We start from the raw sequence: 11,886 nt of genomic DNA, 5'->3' as shown, positions 1-11,886 counted from the left end.
GATCAAAGCTCCGGGTTGTGAAAGAATAGCCAGCTGGAAAATGCAAATTTAGGAAGTCCTCATGTTTTTAAACTGCAAAGATAGATTGAGGCACTCAGGTCTTACTGATTTCTGTGGCAGGCCGACCAAATACAGCAAATTTGAAGTAGCGCTTTGGAGATGCTGTTACCTGCACTTACACCAGTACTGTCATGGGGCTTCACTCCTCACTTACACACATAGCTCTGCAGCAGGGTAAGGCCACTTCAGCAGAGCTTCTGCAGGCTGATGTGCAACAGCTGAGCTATCTTTGTGTGTTCTCTTTCTGTGCTGCATCACGTGCATTGAATAGTCTGGAAAAACAGCAGAAAAGGGGGGGAGATCTGCCTTCTCAGAGAGAAAAGGCAGAAGGAAACTTGGCAGACAGTGGGGTAACATTGTTTTGTGGAACTTGGGATGCTAGGAGTCAGATCAATAAAGCAGACCATAGTAAGCCTTTTGAGATTTACAGTGGGTTACTTTATCAGAAAAAAAATACAGGATATAAATGTGATAAAAATGAGTAAGGAGGCTGAAACCGAGGGACTTCTTTGATATTCGAGAGTCTGTTATCAATGGGAGACAGATACATAAACACTTGGCAATTATTGCTAATTGAAGAATCAGGCAAAATGCCTTGTCTCTGCTGGAATGTTGTCAGTTAAATTTCCAAAGTTGTTTGTACATGTTTTTGAGGCTGGTAGTTTGTAAGTAAGTTTTCTAATCCGGCTTCTGAGACCTTTGTGTTTGATTTGAGTATCAAATACTTTTTTTGCTTTGCAAAGGTGCGCCGCCAGCTCCACACATTGCAGGAGGAAAGTGGGGCAGGTTCAGAAACACTCCTTGGCATGTTGTGAGCATTTAACTCCCATATGGCACTGGCACAGTCATAATAACTGGAGGTACCTACGTGCTTTCCTATCTCAGCATCAGGAGATGAATACCAGAGGGTAAATAGAAATTCTCCAGAACCTTTGAAAAGCAGTCCCTGTCTTGGCACGTCATCCTTTATTTTACTCCTTGGTTTGTGTTTCAGATTAGAGGCTCTTCCATGCAGACTTCTTTTTTTTTTTTTTTTAAATCTATATTGGCTTTGGGCCAAATCCAGTTACTATTAAAATCACCCATGAGACATCCATTGATTTCAACAAGAGCAGGGGTTGTAGGAGCTCATCCTTTGGACATGCTCTAGCAGGCTGCTTGAGGGTTTTAAGTAGATGGCACAAAAATTGCATAGATGCTTATTGGCATTGTTGCCTCCTCAAGACAACAATCCTGCTTTAGGATTATGTGTTTGAAAGCTGAAATTATTGCATGTGATCTCTGACTCTCCACACTGCTGGGGAGAAGAGATGCTCTGCAAACAACAGTGCTGGCCTACAGTCTGTCATGAATTTGCTCTGTTAGAAAATGACAGCATATGTTTTAAATAGCATGTCTCTTGATCAAGGGGATTTTTGCTAAAGAAGCAATAAACACTATTGTATTGCATTGTCTTCACTAAGCTATATATATACATCTGTGCAATAGCAAAACAAAAATATAATTCAGGATTGTACTATTGGTAATAAAAGTAGCTTTTAAATATGCTTTTTCTCTCATAAATGCTCCTTGCAGCTAAAAGGCCAGAACTTATTGCATAAAGCCATTTCATTCTCCCCAATGCCTGTGAGGGTGCTGCTTCTCTGCAGGGATGTTCCTCTGGGTTCAGTCTCAGAGGCTGCTGTGGACGTCAGATCTTCTTGCAGGCTATTTGGGAGAGGGACACACCAGGACTCAGCTCCTTACGCTGCCCATGGAGAGAAGGAGTTATGGTACCTTAGCTATATTCTCCATGTCAGTGATGTGTCTGCAGCCCCACGGCCCTCATGGGAAGTGGTTGCACGAGTCTCAATGGGCTGCTGATGCGAGCTGGGGTCCCAGGTCCCTGGCACCATGCAGAGTGCAGGGAGGCTGAGGTAGGGCCATGCAGGAGAGGGATCCTACATAGTCTTATTACTGTTTCCAGTCCATTAACTGGCTTTCTCTTGCCTTCTCCTTTCTGTTCCAGTTGTTGGTAGCTATGGGTACTTCCCCACGGACGTTCCTGATCCTGGGATGTTTTCTCACAGGTAATGTTCCTCAGTCCTCTAAGCCTCCATCCCCCTAGCCCTTCGTATATCCTTATTTACCTTTGCTTTCACTGTGTTCTCAATAAAAAATACCAAAAGGTTGCCAGCTGGCTACAGGCACCATTCTTCTGCCCTTGCCTTTGGTAGGCTAAGACAAGAACTACTGAGAAGATGGTGCTTTTGCTAGCCTGTGCTGGCCACTTTGGCACCCCTAGAGCTGCTATAACCTCCCACCTGCTTTGTCTGCCTGCGCAGGGAAAGTGAGTCTGTCGAAAGTGAGCTGTCCCAGTCCTGCCCCACTGGGGTTTCTCCAGCAGTGTGGTGCAGGCCAGGCTGCCTGTGTGGGCCCCATGTATCCTCCCACATCGTACCACCTAACTGTGCTCACCGGGGCTGCCGGCTGAGCCTCCCAACATCTGCGGAGCAAATGGTGCTGGGAGGGCAGGGCAAGGTTTACCATAGGGTGCCAAATATAGAAATGGCCTGTAGACCAGTTTAACATGTGCAGGAGTGAGAAACTTGTTTCAAGGAGTCTGAATTCCTGCGGCAGGTTTATTGCAGAGACCTCCCACTTCCATGCTGTGGGCCTGACTCTTGTTTGTCATGGACTACCCTATCTGTTTGGTACAGGTTGTCTGATAGATGGAAACAGCAAATCTATTTCCCTGGTGAATTTTCCATTTTTTTAGGGTGTGGACCCTTTAATTTTCCTTCTGGGAGTTGGACCTGCACCAGCCCACCTACGAATTACCTAGGCTTGCAAATCTGAGCCTGTACCTGGAGACTGCATCTGAAAACCAATGCCATCTACATTCATTCAGTGAATTACAGTTTTATTTGGCTATAAACCTTCTGTACATTTTGGCCAGAGCTAGACCTGATGCACAAATTTTGGATCAAAGCCCCTGCTCCAGCCCTTTGCAGAAACAGAAGCCAGATGTAAAATGCAGGTGTTGGGAAGTGGTTTCTAACTTTCAGTTGTGAGCAGAACTGCTGGTTTCCTGACCATTGCTGTAAGGAGCTGTAAAGTGTCCTTGACCCAGCAGCCAGGGCGTGAGATTCAGTGCTCTGCAGCCCAGCCGCGCCCACATTTGGGGCTAGGAAGCCGAGGTGTGGATTGGGAGCCATCTCTGACTTCACTCCGTCTTCCACCTCTTGATCTGACAAACAGAAGTCAGCAAGCAAACACTTAGCATTTCAAAGGAAAGCCATTTACCATGGGTTGGGCAAAGCTCTGACTTTTAACAAGGCCAAATTTCCTGAGACATTAGCATGTCTGAATCCACTCTGCTTTATTTTGCATCCCTGCACTGAGGCTGCTCTGTGTGTTCTTATGCTATTTATCTGTGTCTTTTTGCAGGACCGTTCCTAACATTTTGCCAGCTTCCTCTGCCGACTATTGTTCCCAATAGGAATGAAATGGTGGTACAGCTGAATTCCAGTTTCACACTCAAATGCTCTGGAGACAGCGAAGTGAGCTGGCAGTACCCAGTGACTGAGGGAAGCCACAGGATAGACATTAGACATGAAGAAAACAACAGTGGCCTCTTCGTGACAGTACTCGAAGTAGGAAATGCCTCAGCCGCTCATACGGGCTTGTATGTTTGCTATTATAACCACACTCAAGTGGAGGATGGGGAAGTGGAAGGGAAGGACATCTACATCTATGTGCCTGGTGAGTGGGGGTTGCCACAGCCGTACTTGGAGGTTTGGATGGGAGGGCTGAACCTTGCATGTTCAGAAGAGGTTCATTGCTGGTGTCAATTTGCTGTCAGAGGAAGATAAATGACCACAGGGCCATTTCCTCATGTGTAAATCAAGACCAGCCCCTGTGCCTCTGTGGATATGTTCCTTTCTCTTTCTATTGGTTTCCACTTTTTTGGTAAGAGTTTTAGTTCTCAAGAAGAGGGATGAATTTGCATCTTCAGAACTGAGGTCTTTTGACCACCAGGATCTAGGTAGTAGACCTTAGAGGCCAGGTCAGCTCAGCTGTGGGAGCATGTCCAGCCTTCATGTTTGCCTGGCCCTGGGCAGGGATTAAGACTAATGTTGGTCTTTCAAGGGGTAACTTTGGTTGATATTTTGGGATGCGTACTGACGAAACCAGTGTCATGTCTGACTCTAAAGCAGTTGCCAGAGGAGGAAGGCCATATCTTGTTACTAACCTGAATTAGGCTTGAACTGAGAACTGGAAAAGTCTCATGTGTGCACAGGGCCTGGGAAGTGTAAAGCAATGGAGACATCTTGGTAGGGGTGGCTGTCACAAGAGAGGTTGAAGCGAGAAGTGTTACTGCTGGCCAGCCTGATGCAAGATTAAAAATATGGTGGTGCCATGCAGTGCCCTGTAATTTTCAAAGCAAACACAGCCTTCTCTGGCTCTGCTCTGCTTTTCTCTTTAGTGGTGGAAAAGCTGTTGGACCCAGAAGAAATGGCATCCATTCCTTCGGAAGTACCTATCCCCAGCTTTGCCCTCTTACTCCCCCTATTCTGACTGGAAATACATTTAAAGGCTTTTCATGCTATCCACGGGATTAAGAGCTTTATCAGTTATAGCTGAGAGTGGCAGCAGAGGCTGAGACACAACCAATTGCCTTTGTAAAGCCCTGTCTGGATGTTTCCTCGGTGTTGGCTGGGGTTCAGGGGATGAGTGACACAACTGCCGGGCCAGGGAAGATCAAACCAGTAGATCTGCAGTAAAAATTTTGAAGAGGAAATTAAAGAGACAAGAGATTGTACATCATCCTGCAAAACTGCCATATGTTGTGAAGGAGAAGACCCTAATGTCTGATACTGTAGAGAAGACTGTAGAAGGGGAAAAAGTCAGAAAGTGCTAATGGGACTTGCTTTAAAGGCAGTTTTGCAGTGGCATTAGGTTTTTGCAGTTCACAATGTGTGATTTAAGGACAGTGATTCTTCCAGGACTTTTTCTCTATTTCCCATGACAAACATAAAGCATTTGCAATCATTCTTGAAGAGCAAAGATGCTTCAACAGAAGCTGCAGGCTTTGGCACATGTATCTCAGCTCTAACCACATCACTAGAAGATTTTGTTGGTGTTAAGCAGTCTTGAAACTCACTCAGTGAAGATATAAAGGCAAGAAATGGAAGATTTCTTCAAGAGGGCTTTTTGGTTCAATTTCTAATTGCCTTTAGACATCAGCCTACCAGATTTCCAGGGCAGAGACACCCTGTAATTTTTTCCACTCACTAACCATCAAGTTGTCATAAATGCAGAAACATATCCTTTTCTCCAAATTACAGACAATGTTTCTGTTTCCACCATAAACTTTATCTTTACAATTGTTTTTCCTGCAATGAATTAGGAGGGCAATGGGTGGCAGCAACCCACTTCAGCCAAGGAGGATTACTTTGAGACTTCACACAATATCCTATTTTCACTAGCAGCGCATAGAAAACCAAACTAGGTGAATCCTGTTTCTGTTTTAAATTACAGTGGGAAAATGAATACATGGAGTTGGCAGCATCTTTGGGATGGAGTGCTGTGTTTGGAATATTGCTACAAAGAGCCTGCCAGTGCAGCAGAAAGTCTATTGTTGGAGGGATTTGGATTGTTTTTTATTAAATTTTATTATAAAGCTTCGCACAGAAGCTTCAGGCTAGCAGCGATTATTTGTTTATTCCAAATGGCCAAAGATAATTTGAAGGCTGTGCTTTTTAAGTTGGCTATGTTATGCAATTATGTTTTAAACTCAGACTTCGGATTGGCTGGATAGGAAAGCTGGCATGTATTTTGTTGACTTTAAAAGAAATAAAACTATCAGGTATTTGCTTTTTTTCTGGTTGAATACCATATTTTGAAAACCACATGCTGTGACCATAATTAACTGTGTCTCAAAAATGCAATGTTGGACATGTTAGAAATACATGGAGATAAGTACCTTGTACTATTTTTGGTGAAATGTGGCTTTACTGGTGTTCAACATAAACAACATGAAAATAATTTCTACTTTTTGACACGGAAATTGTTCGGATTTTTTCTTCTTTTTATTTTCAACCCCTACTTATATATTGGTTAGGGGACAGCTGCTATTATCAAAGGAAAAAAAGTCTACCTGAACAAGATGGGTGATTGGTGCCAATAAAAGGAAGGATCTTTAATAAAATTTTTTTGGGGATGTTGCATCTAAATGCAAAATCTTGTGTCATAAAAACAGGATGTTTAAGTCCAAATTCTTCCCTAAGATCCTTGCTGTACATATATCTTGACAGAGTTGTCTATGACAAAGTGAATCCATCTTTGCATTAGTCACCAGCAATGGCATGAATGTGTTCAAACCCAGTAGTGATTTTCTTGCTTTTTCTCTTAATATCCTTTTTGCCCTCATTCTAGAAATATCTCAGAACCAGGTCTAAAGGAGAATAATAATACTTAGTGGTTTTTTGAGAGAAGATCTTCTGTATTATTCATTCTACATCCTGAGTTGTCACAGAGGAGTCCAGTCTTTTTCCTATTCACTGCTTAGGTCAAAGGCTTCACTACCTGTCACATCAAATAGAAAAATGAGACACTGCATACAATTACCATGCCCTAACTCTGAAAAAGGGGAGTAATTAATTCTACTGGTTTCAGTTCCAATCTACAAACGGTCATTGATATCCAGTTCTTGTACATGGACTTACTACAAACAAGATAGTGTTTAATTACCTCTTGTTTTTTACAGACCCAGAGATGCCTTTTGTTCCTTCTATACCAGAAGACCAGTTCATCCTGGTAGAAGAAGGTGATCCCACAGTCATCCCTTGTCGGACAAGTGGTCCAGACACTGATGTGACTTTACTTAACAGTTTAGACAAGAATGTCTATGCTTTCTATGACAGCAAACAAGGTTTCATAGGGAATTTCCCTGCAGGCTCATATACATGCAAAACAATCATTCAAGGTGTGGAGTTCAAGTCTGATGAGTTCCTCATCTATATTTTAAGAGGTATTTATTTTTGTTCATTTTTTCAAAAAGAAGTAATAATGTTAAGCCCAGTTCTTTCCTTACTCTGTAAGAGCCACATTAGCACCAGCATCACGGGGTTATATCGGTTATTTCCCCAAATATGAGCTTCTTGCTCCTCTGACAGCATTGCCAGTTACTTAGTTGCTAGTTTACTTAGCAGTTACATAGAATTTTAATGAGAATAAAGTGTCCTTAACTTTATCTCATCTCTCAGACAGCTGCAAGAAAAGTCTTCTGTAATCCATGTGTTTTCATGCTGTTTGCTGAAACATAACTTAACTGGTGTTTCCCACTGGATTAAAATCATAGGACTTTGGGTAGCCTGAAAAACAGTGTGATTCAAATGTTTTGAAAACAAGTTTTTTATTGGCCGAAAACGGGTTCTCAAAGACAGTCACTGATTAGCAAAATGGGAAATTGCTTTCATACTGAGTGCCTTTTTGCAGGGACATTTGAAATAGGAACTTCTAATTGAAATTTTATGCATGGATCATTTCTTTGTAGGATTGAACTCAATGCCTGCACACTTCATGCCTTAAATACAAATTGTTTATATCATTATAAACCAGCAGTACTTTCACTGAATTTTCCAGGTAATTCCTCAGTAGAGGAATTGAAATGGAAATCTTCCCCTGAAATCTCACCTTGTGAAAACTGCGTATTTTAAAAAACTAAATCTGTTCTCTTTCTCTTCTCTTAGCTACTTCGCAGCTGCCAGTTGAAATTGAAGCTCTCAAAACTGTCTACAAAACAGGCGAGACTATTGTAGTAACTTGTGTGGTCTTTGACAACGAGGTGGTTAATTTACAGTGGAATTATCCTGGGAAAGTGGTAAGTATCTCTTTTTTTAATTTTATTTTTGGTTTGAATGTTTGTAGTTACATATTGAGGAAGAAGGTGAGGTTGTAAAATATTTTGCTGTGCTCTGAGTAAGGACATCTGAGTAGAGACGAGAAAGTAATTTTATCTTGCTTTTAGGTTACCACAAAAGAAAATCAGTCCCAAAAGTTAGAGTTTGCTGTTAGTAAGTATGCAAAGCATGAGAGGAAGGTGAGGTGTGACTAGGAGTCCATCCTCCTAGAGAGGAATGCTGTCTCTTGGGTTTGTGCTGGTTCAAAAAAGGAAAGGTTTTGGAAATAGAAGGATGTAGGGATGTGTCAGAGATCTGCATAGAACTCTGCTGCTGAGGGTCTGAATGTCTAAAATGACTCTCTTAAACCCTGGATTCTTGGGCATAATGAAGGATGATGGAGAATCAAGTTTGCAGTCATAATTGTTCCTCATTGTGCAGGTGTTAATTAAAATGACTCTTTCAGTCTGTGTAATTACTCACTAATGAGAACCATAGAGTAAGAAAACATTAAAACTTTTGGAGAACCTCAGACATTTTCAAACTGGGTTAACATCATTCTGCAGTGAAAATTTTTATTCAGTGAAATTTGTTTATAGCCCATCCCTGGAGAACAGAGAATTTCAGAGTATCCCATGTAAAAAGTCTGTTCACTGAAGGGATGAAGTAGTTGAAGTGACTACCTAGTTGTGAACTCAAACCCCACCTTTTGTTCAAGTAAGTTAAGAGCACAAGAGGAAAAATCCTTTGAGAAGGTTTTGCTCTGTTTTCCATGTTACATATCATAATCTCTGCTATTTTCTACCTCTCAAAACTATCCCCAGTTTATTTTTTATTCCAGTCTCTCATGATAACATGGTCTACCATTCTCACAATCCTTTTTCTTGCAGGAGCCTTCTTGCCAATAAAATATTCTTGTTTTGAGAGCAGGCAGAACATAGCATCTAGTAACTGGTTACTTTTTTCACCCTACTTCATGGGAACTGAACAAAGAAAAGTAAAAATAAAACCTCATGGCTTTTATGTCTGAGGAGAAGATAGGATAAGCAGTAAAATGCTCTTCTGGGCTGCTCACCCACATTTTGAATGGTATTTTTTTCCGAGTGAACAAATTATGAGCTCTCAACTTCTTCACTCTTATGTGCCTGTTCCCAAAAGGGTGTATTTTTATAGACACAGTTTTTGTGCCTGTGGCTGAAGAATACATCCTTGATTGAGTAAGCAAGTCTTCTACCACACAGGGTTTAGATGTTTGCTCTCACTTTGGTGGCATCATAGATCCTCAATGGTGTGCTTTCAGCTCAGTTACTTAAGCAAGGTTTTTTTTCCTTCTCCAAACCACAGAAAGAAAAAGGTCTGATAAAACTTGATGATATCAAAGTCCCATCGCAGAAGCTGGTTTACACCTTGACCATTCCTGAGGCATCAGTGAAAGACACAGGGGATTATGAATGTACCGCTCGGCATGCAACCAAGGAGGTTAAGGAAAATAAGAAAGTAGTCATTACAGTTCATGGTATAGTCTGATTTTAGTGTCCAAAAATTATTAACGTGTTGGAAAACACAGTTATTGAAAAATGCTGCACTACGTTGCTTACACAAGGCTTTTTCATTTACAGACAAAGGGTTTGTTCACCTGGAGCCTCAGTTTAGCCCTCTGGAAGCTGTCAATCTCCATGAAGTAAAAAATTTTGTCGTTGATGTGCAGGCATACCCAGCTCCAAAAATGTACTGGTTAAAGGATAATGTGACTCTGTTTGAAAATCTCACTGAGATTGTGACTAGTTCAAGCAAAGTCCAGGAAACAAGGTAAAAATACTCTTCTGACTCTCTGTTTGCCATGTTGACTTAAGTTTCTTCCACGGAAACTTGGACACTTCTACTGCTCTCTCCACCACAGTTTATTGCTTCTACCTCAATGGCATTTAAATATAATGCCTTTGTTTTCTGCTCTAAAGGGCAATGCCTAATCTGCCTCCTTTTATTCTCTTCATAACAGCAAACTCTCCAAACCATAGGAATCTTGGTTTCTGAGTGCTAAGACCCTTCAGTCCCTCCAACATATCTCCCTACCAAGAATTTCTAGCTATTTCCAATAATATCAGGGGCTTTGTCAGATCTCTGCAGAATATAACTATGCCTGCTTGTTTCTCATTGTATTTTGGTAGTTATTTACCATTTGAGTAATGATTTTAGTGTAAAGGCTTGCTACAAATTACAAATGTCACTGCATTTATAATCTCTACATACCCCAATTACATGTTGTAACAAAGTGATTTTTTTTTATGTCTGCCCTAAAAATAAAAGCAAAACCTCTCATTTCTTCAGGTTTCAGAGTGTATTAAAATTGATCCGGGCCAAGGAAGAAGACAGTGGTTACTATACTTTGGTTGCTGAAAATGAAGATGAGATTAAAAGATACACCTTCTCCTTGCTAATACAAGGTGAGGAGCCCCAAGGCCTTGCTCACAAGAACTGATTGTGCACAGCAAAGATTTGATCCACTGAAACATTGGATTCCCTGGAGTATTGAGATTAGACAGGCCTGAACCAGGGTGTCCAGAGGAGTGTGTGCGTGCAGAGTCCTTGGAGCTCTCATACCCTGATCCTGGCTTTCACTTCAATGCTGGCCTTGAGCCTAAAAGAAACTGTATCCTCCCGCCTAAGTTATTCCAGCTGACAGCAGAGATGACAACTCATTTAGTATGACATGAGGACGTGGCATAACCACAGAACTTCCTTCTCATGGCTCTAGCCTAGGATCCGCTCTGTCCTACATGAGATAAGGACCTCCTGGATGAATCCAGGTCCCTAGATGCTGCTAAGCTGTCGGTCAAACAACACCTGTCCTGCTTTATTTGGAATTTCAAGCTGTTTTTGTAGACCCTGATGAATATTGTAACAGACTCCTGTCTCCTTTTCAGTCCCAGCCCTGATCTTAGACCTAATGGATGATCACCATGGCTCTGCAGGGGGGCAGACAGTGAGGTGTTTGGCAGAGGGGACTCCACTTCCAGATGTGGAGTGGCTGGTTTGCAAGGACATTAAAAAGTAAGTGGAGCAGGTACTTTCTTATCTAAAATAGGACTTTCTGTGTCCTTCATTGGCTTTACATTATTAGTTACTGTACCATGTTTTCCTTATCAAGGGCCAGTAAGCCATAGATAGTTTTTTCTTTTTAGAGGCATGCTCCTTATACTTCAAGAGAGGTTGTCAGTGCCCTTCCTAGCAATTGCATGCTGTAGGAGCAGACACAATGCATCAATTCAGGAGGCTTCTTTCATAAAATCTTCCTGTTCAATAAGTGAACCTGGCAGATTTCACAGCCTCAGTTTGATTAAGGATCTCAAGGCATAGCTGTCCTTCCATTCAGGGAGTGCTTATCATTTCACAGATTGCTCAGTCTGCCTCGTTAACATTCTTGCATGCTTCTAAATTTTCACTTGTAACTATTTCCCCCAGATTATAATTTTCACCTTCAAAGTATTTTAGACACATAGAGTGATTACTCTCATTTTTGGTAGTTCTAGACTGGCTCCTGTAGCCGTTGGGAGGCTCATTATTCACCAGGGAGAGGGAGACCACACATGGAAGGAGAGTAGGAGCCCTGGGGACCTCCCAGCTGTGTTCTGCTCTCACTGAGCTAAAATCTCTTACTGCCTGGTGGGAAGATTGTCCTCTTACCCCTGCCCCAGGAAGCCTTGTACAGCACTAAAGATTCAGGAAGAAACAGAGATCCATCCAGTACTACAACTCTATGTGATCCATAGTGACACCAAAGTCTATCTATACCAGACTTGCTGGGCTACGTTGTCAGGTTCTCAAAGTGACAGCAGTAATGAGGGTCAGAAGGCAAATTATTTTGAGAAAAGAAAGATGTAGTCTTTTTACAGAGGTGGTCTTAAGCATTTCTGGTCTTTAAAATGATCATTTTCAGAAG

General features: G+C 41.8%; 1 protein-coding gene across 1 annotated transcript in view; it reads left to right on the top strand.

Annotated features, from left to right (window-relative positions):
• Positions 1-2,072: 2,072 nt before the first annotated feature.
• PDGFRA (platelet-derived growth factor receptor, alpha polypeptide) overlaps positions 2,073-11,886 on the top strand; it is a 25,062-nt gene continuing 15,248 nt past the window's right edge. Inside the window, exons 1-8 of the mRNA XM_010189372.1 lie at positions 2,073-2,129; positions 3,490-3,804; positions 6,812-7,075; positions 7,797-7,927; positions 9,291-9,462; positions 9,566-9,755; positions 10,275-10,390; positions 10,871-10,997. Coding sequence (XP_010187674.1) covers positions 2,081-2,129; positions 3,490-3,804; positions 6,812-7,075; positions 7,797-7,927; positions 9,291-9,462; positions 9,566-9,755; positions 10,275-10,390; positions 10,871-10,997 — 1,364 coding nt within the window. The 5' untranslated portion in view covers positions 2,073-2,080. The remainder of the gene's footprint in view (positions 2,130-3,489; positions 3,805-6,811; positions 7,076-7,796; positions 7,928-9,290; positions 9,463-9,565; positions 9,756-10,274; positions 10,391-10,870; positions 10,998-11,886) is intronic.

This window comes from Mesitornis unicolor, unplaced genomic scaffold, assembly GCF_000695765.1.
Source record: "Mesitornis unicolor isolate BGI_N332 unplaced genomic scaffold, ASM69576v1 scaffold42087, whole genome shotgun sequence".
Taxonomy (NCBI): Eukaryota; Metazoa; Chordata; class Aves; order Mesitornithiformes; family Mesitornithidae; genus Mesitornis; species Mesitornis unicolor.
The sequence above is the reverse complement of the archived record's forward strand: the minus strand, read 5'-3'. Positions and strand labels throughout refer to the sequence as shown.